This window comes from Physeter macrocephalus, unplaced genomic scaffold, assembly GCF_002837175.3.
Source record: "Physeter macrocephalus isolate SW-GA unplaced genomic scaffold, ASM283717v5 random_630, whole genome shotgun sequence".
Lineage (NCBI taxonomy): Eukaryota > Metazoa > Chordata > Mammalia > Artiodactyla > Physeteridae > Physeter > Physeter macrocephalus.
The window spans coordinates 38,097-50,000 of record NW_021145991.1 but is presented as its reverse complement, the minus strand read 5'-3'; the positions used below and the strand labels follow the sequence as shown (position 1 = coordinate 50,000).

General features: G+C 54.6%; 1 protein-coding gene across 2 annotated transcripts; it reads left to right on the top strand.

Annotated features, from left to right (window-relative positions):
* The first annotated feature begins 5,118 nt into the window (after positions 1–5,118).
* Positions 5,119–11,878, top strand: CBX6 (chromobox 6). 2 transcript variants are annotated; one of them, XM_028486148.2, is made up of 6 exons: positions 5,119–5,198; positions 5,379–5,422; positions 5,582–5,647; positions 5,790–5,856; positions 8,608–8,631; positions 10,335–11,878. In XM_028486148.2, the coding sequence occupies exons 1-6, from the start codon at positions 5,130–5,132 to the stop codon at positions 11,334–11,336; spliced, it is 1,272 nt and encodes a 423-aa protein (XP_028341949.1). In that variant the 5' UTR covers positions 5,119–5,129; the 3' UTR covers positions 11,337–11,878. The 2 variants fall into 2 exon arrangements, with proteins under 2 accessions (XP_028341949.1, XP_023983137.1); XM_024127369.3 differs by lacking the exon at positions 8,608–8,631.
* The last annotated feature ends 26 nt before the right edge of the window (positions 11,879–11,904 follow it).

Genomic DNA, 11,904 nt, shown 5'->3' with positions numbered 1-11,904 from the left:
GAAGGACACCCCAGGACTGTGTTTTGAAAGATATGTGGTGCTTCCCAGATGAACCAAAGATGCAAAAGTGTGAAAAAGCAGAGACCATTCAGGAAACAGCAGGTGGTCTGATGAGACCAAAGGAAGGGGTTGTCTGGGATGGGGGGCAGGGAGTGGAAACCATCATGAAGGGCCCCTTTGCCATGAGAAAGAGCTCAGGCTGCTTTCTAGAGACAATGATGAGCCACTGAGAGGGTTTTTTTCCCCCCTGTTGATATTTTAGCTCCTTCCAGTGTTGAAAAGTCTTAAATGGAGGAATGACTTGGTCAGAACTGCCTTTCCAAAAGATCCCCCTGCCAAAATTGGCATTCCCTGTATCCCTTGCCCAATTATGACCGTATTCAGGCATATTTCCAAAAGTCTCTACTGCTCTCTTTCTAAAAATAGTTAGCCTTCCTTTGGGGGCACATAATTTCACAGCACAATATTTCAGAAGGAACTATACATGGTTCCACTCTTTGGGACTCATATTGTCACCTGACTGTACATCTTCAGCTTTTTGTGTCCACAGTTTTGTAAGTCAAATTACATCACATGGCAGATCTCATCTGGTACCAGGAGGAGGTGAAGGGCATCTAATGGATGTAGAACTTAAGTTTTGTTCATCTCAGCATCTTCCATGTTTGGGTAGAAACCCAATATCCTCAACAGTGAAGTGGAATAATAATAGTATCTACCTCATACAATTATTCTGAGAATTCAATTAGTTAATATCATATGTAAAGCACTTGGAGGAGTCCTTGAAACACGATGACTGCCATGTAAAGTGTTTGGTGTTATTTTTGACCACTACAGTTTCAATTTCTAGAACTGATCCAATAAACTGAGTTTCAGTGGAAGAAAAACTTGTATATACATTGTGTGTGCGTGTGTGTGTATGTGTATTTCTCTAGCTGTGAGCTGGTCTAGGGCATATACATACACTCCCACTATCACATACCTACTATGTGCCGGACAGAGCTCCAGGTGCCCTACTTATGTTATCTCATTATCCTCACAATAAACTTACAAGATAGGCATGGTTACCCCCATTTTACAGATGAAGAAAACTGAGGCTCAGAGAGGCTGACAACTAAAAGTTGCACAGCTCACCTCACAGCTGTTTGCACCTTCATCCCTCTGTGCACCTCAGTTCCTAGAGCCCAACGCAGGGATGGAAGGGGACACTCAGTGGTGTTTGCTGGGTCTGAATCCACACATATGTTATAGGGTCAAACTTACTCTTAAAAAATTCCTTTGGGCTTCCCTGGTGGCGCAGTGGTTGCGCGTCCGCCTGCCGATGCAGGGGAACCGGGTTCGCGCCCCGGTCTGGGAGGATCCCACATGCCGTGGAGCGGCTGGGCCCGTGAGCCGTGGCCGCTGGGCCTGCGCGTCCGGAGCCTGTGCTCCGCAACGGGAGAGGCCACAACAGAGGGAGGCCCGCATACCACACACAAAAAAAAAATCCCTTCAAGGTGGGGAGGCATAAATGGGAGGTAGAGATCAACATATACACACTATTATATATGAAATAGATAACTAATAAGGAACTACTGTATAGCACAGGGAACTCTACTCAGTACTCTGTAATGACCTATATGGGAAAAGGATCTAAAAAAGAGTGGGTATATGTATATGTATAACTGATTCACTTTGCTGTACAGCAGAAAGTAACACAACATTGTAAATCAACTGTACTCCAATAAAAACTAAAAAAGAAAGAAAAAGAAAAATCCCTTCAATGGCCCATTCATGTATCCAACAAATATTTATTGAACACCTTGTGGTGTTGGACCAAATGTCAGACTGTGGAAGAGGTGGAAGGGACTTTCTCTCATGGAAGCTCTTGCTCTACTGACCCCTCTACCTGGGATGTCTTTCTCATTCTTCACTAGCAGGCAAACTCCTCTTCATCTTTCAAGTTCCAAATTAAATGTCCCCACCTCTGAGAAGCCTTCCCAGCCTCCCTTCCTCCAGGCAGTGGGCTGCTCCCTTATCTAGTACAACGGTTCATTTTATATGTCAGCTTGCCTGGGCTACGGGATGCCCAGACAGCTAGTAAACATTATTGCTCACAGGTCTGCATTAGATTCAGTACACCAAATAAAAAGGTCCACTCTCACCAACGTGGACAGGCACCACGGTATCCACCGAGGGCCCAAATAGAACCAAAAGGCAGAGGAATGGCAAATTCCCTCTCTTTTTGAGCCCGGACATTCATCTTCTCCTGCCCTCACACACTGGAGCTCCTCACACCCTTAGACTTGGGGACTTATACCAGAAGCCCCCTGGTTCTCAGGCCTTCTGCTACCAGCTTCCCTGGTTCTTCAGTTTGCAGACAGTGGACTTCTTAGGCCTCTATAACTATGTGAGCCAATTCCTATAATAAATCTCCTCTTATATATCTCTACATATATCCTATTGGTTCTGTTTTGGAGAACTTTGACTAATACATCTAGACTCCCAGGGCATCCTATACCTACTGTTTGTGGCAGGTTGAATAATGCTCCACCCACCCGAAGACATCCACATTCTAATCCCCAGAACCTATGAACATGATACCTTATATACCCTATGTAATATGTTACCCTATGGTGAAAAAGACTTTGCAGATAAGGTAAGGGTGTCGAGATAGGGAGATTATCCTCGATTATCTGGATGGGCCCAATGTAATCACAAAGGTCCTTATTAGAAGGAGGCAGCTGGTCAGTCAAGGGAAGGCAAAAATAAATACTAGAGTGATGCAGCCATGAGCCAAGGAATGCCAGCAGCTGCTAGAAGCTGGAAGAGGCAAGGAATGGACTCTCTCCTTAGAGCCCAATGACACCAATTTGGGACTTCTAACCTCCAGAACTGTAAGATAATACATTTGTGTTGTTTCAAGCCACTGAGTTTGTGGTACCATTACAGCAGCCATAAGAAATGAAAACAGTTTTATTCCAGCACTAATCACACTGCATAGCAGTTACCTTTCTCACCTGAGAGCTCCTCAAGCCTGGGGCACCTTTGTTTCTGACAGTTTAACACAAAGCCTCAAAAAGAGCTCACAAAAGCTGCCGAATGAACTAACAAATGGCTTGATGCTTACCCGCTTCATCTGGCTGCCTGTGTCCCTCAGCCTGAGAACACACACACACACACACACACACACACACACACACACACACCACACACAAGGAATATTCAGCCAGGGATACAGAGGCTCCTGTCTTGTTGCTCAGTTAACTCAACTCAAGACAGAGCAAATGCCCAACACACACACACACACACACACACACACACACACACACACACACACACACTCATATCCACATAGCTTACCTGTCCATCCACCCACACCACCCCCAGGAGGGCAGCTCTATCCTTACACAGGAGCCCACTTTGGGCTAGCCAGCAAATAGCTATCTCTCAAGAGCATGTCGATTTTAAGGGGGGAGGGGGATTTCCCCCAAGGTAATAACTGGACAAATCAGCAGACATGCAGGAGTGAGAAGCAGAAATTTTGACGCAGTTGACTTGAAACCACAAGAATTGGTGTTGCACCACAGACATGTTAACAATCTTCCTTTCCAATAAACAAATAAATAACGAGCGCAAGAGCCACCCCTGAGCCTTACCACATTCCCGTTTCTCTCCACCTCCGTCACAACCCCACCACAGCCACTAAAATGATGGGGAAATCTGTACTTAGTGACACCAAAAGAGGTCCACTTTATCTCATTAAGAGACAATGGATTCCAGCTAGTGTGATATGATCCCATTTTGCTAAAAAGAAAGAATTTAAATATATCTATATCATCTATATACAGTGTATATATGTGCATATGTATGTGTGTTTATATAGGCATAGGACAGAGGCTGGAAGAAGATCCGTGAAGAGGTTAATGGTTTGATGGAGATTATAGACGGTTGCTTTTTTTCTTACTTTTAAAAAAATTTACAAAGTACAGGACTGTTGGTGTGATTTTTAAAAAAATAATAAAGTTTAAATAATACAAAATAAAAGAAATGGAGTGTTTTGTGTGGCAGGGCTACTTTGCGTCCCTTCCAAGACAGCCTAGGTCTCCCAGCCCCTCCCCAGTTAGGAAGCTGGGCTCTGGTCTCCCCGTGAGCAATGGCGGAACCATTAGAGGAACTGTAGGGGGCAGGAGGGTGACGCGGCACGGGGCCTGGGAATTAGAAAACACACAGACGTGACCGCGAGGGCGGCTTCTGCCGAAAGACCCAGGGATGACCAGCTTCGGGCCCAATCTGGTATGTGGGGAGTTCGTTGTCACCCCGCGGCCTCTTTCTTCCGAACCGCCCCACGGCCACATCTTCCTCGCTGCGTCTTCACCCGACCTCCCGGGCGAGGGCAGGTGCCGCCCAAGGCCCTGGCAGAAAAACAGATGCAAAGGATCACCCCGGCCTTCCTCGGCCCCATTCACTGCCTCCCCCACCCTTTCCTGCGGTGGCGTTTTTGTTTTAATTCATCTGAACTGGTTACAAAACCACACTCCCACGAATACATAAATAATGGATAAGGGGTGGGGTGGGGGGCAATGTTTTAAAGAAATTCCCGCAGGGCCTGGCAAGGCAACAGCAAATGCATTTCTGCTGTATCATATTTAACTGTTTGCAAACTTCTGCTGGGAGGATGAGCAGCGGCTGCAGAGACTCCACCGCCCTTCCCCGCCCGGGGCCAGGAGAGACTTGCAAGGGAGGGTTCAGAGGGAGAAGTTGTCAGCTCACAGGGGCCAAGAAGATGCAGAGGGGAATGAGAAACTGTTTGTAAGAATGCACCGCCCCCAGCCCGGCTTCACGCAGGCCAAGCATCTCCCTCCCGGCCTTCGGCCCCAGTTCCCCCAACCAGGCTAGGCCCCTTTAAGAACCAGCGCGCGCCCCCGCCCCGCGTGCGCTCACTTTCCCTAGCAACCGCCCCGGGGGAGGAGAAGGTCCTAGCAACGGCGCGCCAGCCCAGAGGGTCACGTGACGGCCCGCAGCTGGAACACGAGCGCGCGCCCCGCCGCGCGCCCGCCCGCCGAGCCTGGGCGCTGTGGCGCGTGCGCGAGCGGTGCAGCACCGGCCGCGGGAGCAGGGAGTATTATGGGCTGTGGGTGCCGCTGAGCAAGATGGAGCTGTCTGCAGTGGGCGAGCGGGTCTTCGCGGCCGAATCCATCATCAAACGGCGGATCCGAAAGGTTAGCCGCCTCCCAGGGCGGGACGCCTAGCCCCGCAGCCGGTCCCCAGATCCGCGGGCCATCGAGGCGAAGCGGTCCCGCTAACCCGGGCTTTCTCGCCCACCCCCGCGCAGCCGCCTCCTCGCGTCCCCGCATCTTCCCCACCCCCACTCCCCCCTTTTTTCCTTCTCTGTTTTTCAGGGACGCATCGAGTACCTGGTGAAATGGAAGGGGTGGGCCATCAAGTGAGTGTCACGGGATCCAGGGATGAGGGGGGAAGGGAGGCAGCGCACACCGGGGCCTTTTTTTTTTTTTTTCCTTGGAGGGTGCGCACATTTGCTCCCTCGCATGTGCCTCTGGCTCCCTGGTTTTCTTTTTTATTTTGTGCATGCGTAACTCGGCAGGTACAGCACTTGGGAGCCGGAGGAGAACATCCTGGACTCGCGGCTCATTGCAGCCTTCGAGCAGAAGTGAGTTTGGGAAGCTGGCAGGGGCGGCGGGGCTGAGGCTCGGCTGGGGCGCCGCGCGGGGAAGCGGGAGAGCCGGGGAGGGCACCGCGGAGTGGGGCCCAGGAAGGGGCTCTTTTTAACCTCTGGCGTTTCTCGGCCGCAGGGAGAGGGAGCGTGAGCTGTATGGGCCCAAGAAGAGGGGACCCAAACCCAAAACTTTCCTCCTGAAGGTAACCTGGCCCAGCCCCAGCAGGCCCCTCTCGGGCCCCCAGCCCGGGAGCAACACGGGGCCTGCAGGGGAGGGACAGATCCGCGGCCGCCCAGGCGGGCGGGTCTTTCCAGAGGGGCCCCAGCTGGGCAAGGGGTGGTTGTGAGCCCCCGAAGAGCCCCTGGCAGCAGGCCCTGGCCAGCTCCAGCTTCAGCAAGAGGGGCCTGGGAATGGGGACAAGGGGGAAGGATAATCCACGCTGACAAAACCAGAGTCTGGGGAGGCTAACAGGAAGCGGGTGGGTGAGGCAGGTGGGGTGCCCACCTGAGGGGGTGGCAGGGAGGTTGCTTCTGCACGTGAGAGCCCTCATCTCCCCCAGCCTTGAGCTGGTAGGGCTCTGCCTGGAATTAGAACCCAGGGGGAGAGTGAATTTGGTCTCCCTCATCGTGGGGAACAGGGAGAGGCTTAGGGGGGGCACCTGCCTCCCTGCCCGCAGCTTCCCTCTCTCAGGATTTGTTCTGTATGCCTCCCCTCCTGACAGAGGGATCCAACTTGAATTTGACCTTAAATCACTTCACTTTGAGTTTTATCACCCAGGCTGGGCCACTGGTTCTCAGTTTCACCCACTTCTGGCTGTCTCTGGAGGCTCTAATGAGGATGGAGAGTGGGAGAGTAAAAGCAGAGCACATTAGCCTCGGCAAGGGAGGGCAACCTAGCTCCAGAGGAAGCCATCTTAGAGTTTTTTTGGTGTTTATTTTTTTTTCATGAGAAAGAACAGAGTCTGGGAAGGGAAGGCGAGATGACCCAAGGTGGCAGGCAAGGCTGCAGGTGGGCCTCCGTGGGCAACCACAGTCCCCCCCCCATTAGTGCTAAGGTTGTCTCAGGGCCCCTTCCCACCCCGACAGCCTGTGACTTTGTGGCAGTTGGCACGGGAAGGGCAGGCAGGACTCTGCAGGAAAGAGGCTGTGCAGAATGCAGAACTCAGAATCTCCAATTTGTCCTAAAGGCTCAAAGCCCAATTTGGGGGGGGCTCTCCAGCCCCCTACCCCCAAAAGAACTGTGCAGAAGTGAAAGAAATAATGGTTTCCAGAATTACATATTTCTGTGACCCTTGTCGCCAAATTACACACATCTTAGGGGATCTGTGGAGTAACCTTAACTCTTGATGCGTCTTCGGAGGGATGGGGCAGAGCAGCTGGAGGGCCAGTGGGCTGTGTGACAGCCTCTCAGTGCAGCTGGAGTGCCCTCTAGCGGGGAAGTGAGTAATGACCATGAGCATTGATTCACAAAATGCTTTTCTTTTTTAATAGCTATATCTCCTGAGCTGGCTATGGGCCTAACACAGTGCTGACCCCCACATGGATTATCTCCTTTAAATCTCTCAACAACCCTATGAAGTAGGGGATATTATCCCTATTTTTCAGATGAGAAGATCAAGGCCCAGGGAGGGGAAGTGATTTACCTGAGCTCCCACCACCCAGCTTCCTGGCTTCATCATGTCTCCTTTTCTTAACCCTGTCCCTCAGAGAGTACACGTCAGGTTAAGGGATCGAGATGGACACACACACATACACAAACAAAAAGGAAACTATGAAGGCTGTAGAGTTGGTGGGGCAGGGGATGCAGAGGCAGATGAGAGAACCTTGATCTGGACCTTAAAAACAGGTAGCATGAGAGAGAGATATTTGCAAGGGGTGATGGAGATCAGCTTAGTCTGAGCCCGTTGCTCTGTGGGTCACCAAGAGGCCAAGTGTGTATAGTAAACAAATTACACGCAGATAGCACTCACTTTCTGCAGGGAACTATTCTGAAGAGAACAGGAGCCCCTGAGGTAGGTTGCATTCTCCCCATTTTGTAGATAGAAAAACTGAGGCCAGAGAGGTTAAATAACTTGCCCGTGGTCACAGAGAGTGAGTGGTAGAGTCCAGGTCTTTAACCTTCCATGTTATCTATGTATAGTACATGCCAACCCCTCAGAGCCCCGTGCCTGTCACACAGAGTGCAATAAATGCCTTGGGCTGTGGTTACCAGTTTTAATCCACAGGCAGACCCAGGTTCCACCTTCAAAGAATTCTCAACCTGGGGAGAAGAGAGGAGAGGAGGAGGAAGGGTGAACCAGCCTGTTTTAAAAAATAATAATGCTTAGACATTATAAAGTAAGGAATATTTTTATAGAAAGGTTGGAAACCATACATTAGAAAAAGATTACTGCTCATAAGCACCCGCCCCGCCCCTTGGATAGTCTAGTATTTTCGAGTGCTTGCTGTGTGCCAGGCACTGTGCTAACCAGGTAACATACACTGTGGTCAGAGGAGGCCCACTAAGCTGGGGTTTCATCCTGGATCTGGTGTTTGCCTTGCCTGCGCTCTTTGCCAGTCCCCAGGGACCATGCATCACTGCTGGACTCCGGCAGAACCATACTTACAGAGGTCCCGCTCAGACAGCATGCAGAGAGGATAACCACCGAGCGGGGGGAGCAGAGTGGGGAATCCCCTAAACTCCATGGGGGATGAACCTGCAAAAAGCCCTTGTTGCCATGCCAAGGGAAGGCTGGCTTTCCCCTGCCTTTGTCTGCGAAGGGGTGTGAGGGAACCAGTCCCTGGCTCCACGGGCTTGGAGCAGGAGGAGCTGGCAGCCCTGGCACAGGGCAGGTCGGGCCCACGTGTGCTGCCACCTAGTGGCTGGAGGGATGGTTAACTAAGCCACCCCAGGAAACCCCCAGCAGGGCTGGGAGGACCATGTGGCAGTAAAGTGTGCCTCTCCTACATTCTAGGTGACATCCTCGCTGATTCAGCATGTAAGTCCACAAACACCTCTTCTGGGGGTTGTGGTCAAATACAGTCTAGTCTTGTCTGAGAGGTGTACAGGCTACCTCCCAGGTACTGGTCAAGCATCCAGCACTGTGGGGATGGGAGGTGGAGAGACCCTAAACCACAGATCCCACTCTTGGGGAGCTCACAGACTGACCATGGGAATGTGTCCTTCCTCTCAGCCACCCCAGCTCACCTGGCTGGAGGCAGTCACCACCTAATGGTGCATCTTCCCACCAGGAACCAGGGTATCTGTGTAGAACACAGACTGGTCATCCATCTCTACCCTCTGTCCAGCCATTGCTTTCAGTCCCTTGGCCACTCCATCCTCTCATCGCTGGGCTCTCTGCCTCCACCATTTGTCTTAGCAGGGCCCCTTCAGCAAGCCACCTGGGGCACAGTCAGCTCAGGAAGGACCAGGGTTTTTTCCTACTTAGGCTTCATCCTCCACAAATGGGACCTAATCTGTGCTTCTCTTGGCCCTGTACTTCCTCTGTTGTATTGACTCACCCTGCACCCTAATTGCCTGTTACTTGTCTTCTCCGTGGAGCACAGCCCCCTAGGGGTAGAAGCTGTGTGTGGTCATAGTTGTAGCCTGAAGCAGCTGGCACGTGACTCAGGAGTACTTTCTTAGTGAAGGAAGGACTGGTCGTGGAGGATGGCTTACATAACCTTGTGAGTCTCTTGCCCTAGACCTGGAGTCCCTGAGGGCCCTGTCACACACACACCCACACACCCCCCCACACACACACCCTCGCATCTTCCGTGAGACAGAAGGTGAGCTGCTGCAGAGCCCTGGCGGAGCTTTATAGATTTCACCCCTGGGAGTGTGTGCAGCTGGGCCCAGGAGCCTGGGACGGTATCCCTTGCTCCCCACAGACTTCTGCTCAGCCATCCTGTCCCCAGGCCATCTTGGCACAGAGAATATGAAGTGGCTGATCCCACCTCTTAGTCCATCCCCACCAAACCCATGTCTACCTGGGGTGGATGCCAACCAGGCTTTAGGTGCTGGCTTTGGAGTCTGTTGGCACCAATTTGCTCAGACCCAGGCCCTGAGCCAGACCCTGGGCAGTCAGATGAATCAGACCCAGGAGGGGAAGTGGTGGGGCGGGGGGAGTGGGGTGCTGGGAGTGAGGAGGAGGGGCCAAGGTCTGTCCCAGAGCTGATGATGAGCTGGAGGTGCCTCCTGTTCAGAGGCAGAAAAGGAGCTCAGGGCATCTGCTAATAGGTCCGGAGGGCTGGGGTATGGGGTGAAGGTGGGAGGGGTCGCCCTCGCCTTTCTGTCCCCAAAAATTAGTCCATGGAGGAGCGCGGGGCTGGGATCCTCCCAGGGCGGGGTTGATCAGGGGCTTCTTTCCGTGCAGTGTCCTGGCTATTGACACTCCTCCGTGTCAGCAAGGGCAGCCACCGACCCGACTGTCCCTCGGACCCACGGCCAAACTTGGAAAGTTAGTCTTGGAGTTGGGCCTGGATGAGGGTCTGGCTTGCCCTCCAGCCTTCCACACTTTGTATCACCCGTCTGAACCTGTTTTCCGTTTATCGCTAAGGCAAGGTCAAGAGCGCCACTGATTTCTTAAGTGCTCTCAGGATGGTTTCTTGAGACCCTACTTGTGGGTGGCTGGTGCAGGGGTGTCCGGAGGAGGTCGGCGAGCGGCCGAGCCCTCAGCCGCCGCCTCCGTCTGTCCCACAGGCGCGGGCCCAGGCAGAGGCCCTCCGCATCAGTGACGTGCATTTCTCGGTCAAGCCGACCGCCAGCGCCTCCTCGCCCAAGCTGCACTCCAGCGCTGCCGTGCACCGGCTCAAGAAGGACATCCGCCGCTGCCACCGCATGTCCCGCCGCCCCCTGCCCCGCCCAGACCCGCAGGGGGGCGGCCCCGGCCTGCGCCCGCCCATCTCGCCCTTCTCCGAGACCGTGCGCATCATCAACCGCAAGGTCAAGCCGCGGGAGCCCAAGCGGAACCGCATCATCCTGAACCTGAAGGTGATCGACAAGGGCGCGGGCGTGGGCGGCGCCGGGCAGGGGGCCGGGGCCCTTGCCCGCCCCAAAGTCCCTTCACGGAACCGCGTCATCGGCAAGAGCAAGAAGTTCAGCGAGAGCATCCTGCGCACGCAGATCCGCCACATGAAGTTCGGCGCTTTCGCGGTGTACAACAAGGCCCCGCCCGGCCCTCTGCCGCCCCCGCCAGCCACCAAGGCCGACATCGCCGCCTCCCCTGGCCAGGGGCTGCTCCTGGCAGCCCCCAGTGCCCCGTACGACGCCCGCAGCTCCAGCTCCTCCGGCTGCCCTTCGCCGACCCCGCAGTCCTCCTCCGACCCGGATGACGCGCCCCCCAAGCTGCTCCCCGAGACCACGAGCCCATCTGCCCCCGACTGGCGGGAGCCCGAGGTGCTTGACCTGTCCATCCCTCCCGAGGCGGCGGCCACCAGCAAGCGGGCGCCTCCCGACGTCACTGCGGCTGCCAGCCAGGCCCTTCCCGCGGCCCCTCAGCCTGCCGGCGCCGCCTCAGAGCCCGAGGCTGGAGACTGGCGCCCTGAGATGTCACCCTGCTCCAATGTGGTCGTCACCGATGTCACCAGCAATCTCCTGACGGTCACTATCAAGGAATTCTGCAACCCTGAGGATTTCGAGAAGGTGGCTGCCGGGGTAGCAGGCGCCGCAGCGGGGGGTGGCAGCAGTGGGCACAGCAAGTGAGGGGCTCCACCAAGGAGGGGGGTTGGGGGGGGGCCCTCCTGCCCAAAGTCATACTCTTGCTCCCGCCCTCGCCCCCGCCCCCGCCCTCAGACAACCCTGCCTGTGCTTTGCTTGTTTCAAACGGCTCGGTGTTGACCCCGGGATGGGGCTGGGCAGTTGGAGCCCCCTGAAGCCCAGTGGGAGGGGCGGTCGTGGAACGGGGTGGGGCTAGGGTGGGGCCAGGACACTGGGAAGTCCTCCCTCTGGTCTCTTGGCCCCCTCCCTGCCCACGCACAGTGGGGCCTGCTGGGTGGCTCCTGGGGAGCCCCGGAACTTGGGGTTCAGCTGCCCCCTCCACATCCCATCTCTCCCCAGCTTGCTTCCAGCTCTCGCGCACAGCATCTGATTTCTCGGTGCTAACCCGGCAGCTGCTGGGGCCCCTTAGGGGACCCCACCCCAGCATGGGCACCGTCCCTTTCCTTCCTCCAGATGCCTGGGAAGGAGGGGCAGGGATGGGAAAGCCTGGACAGAGGTTGAGTTGAAGGCGGCCTTGGCCCCTCCCCCCCCCCCCCCCCCCGCGGGCGGCCCG

Bases quoted from the DNA above. Each gene is read 5' to 3' on its own strand.
- CBX6 (XM_028486148.2), top strand. From the start codon at position 5,130: ATGGAGCTGTCTGCAGTGGGCGAGCGGGTCTTCGCGGCCGAATCCATC. The intron at 5,199-5,378 runs GTTAGCCGCCTC...TCTGTTTTTCAG, and splicing joins TCAAACGGCGGATCCGAAAG to GGACGCATCGAGTACCTGGT. The intron at 8,632-10,334 runs GTAAGTCCACAA...TCTGTCCCACAG, and splicing joins CATCCTCGCTGATTCAGCAT to GCGCGGGCCCAGGCAGAGGC.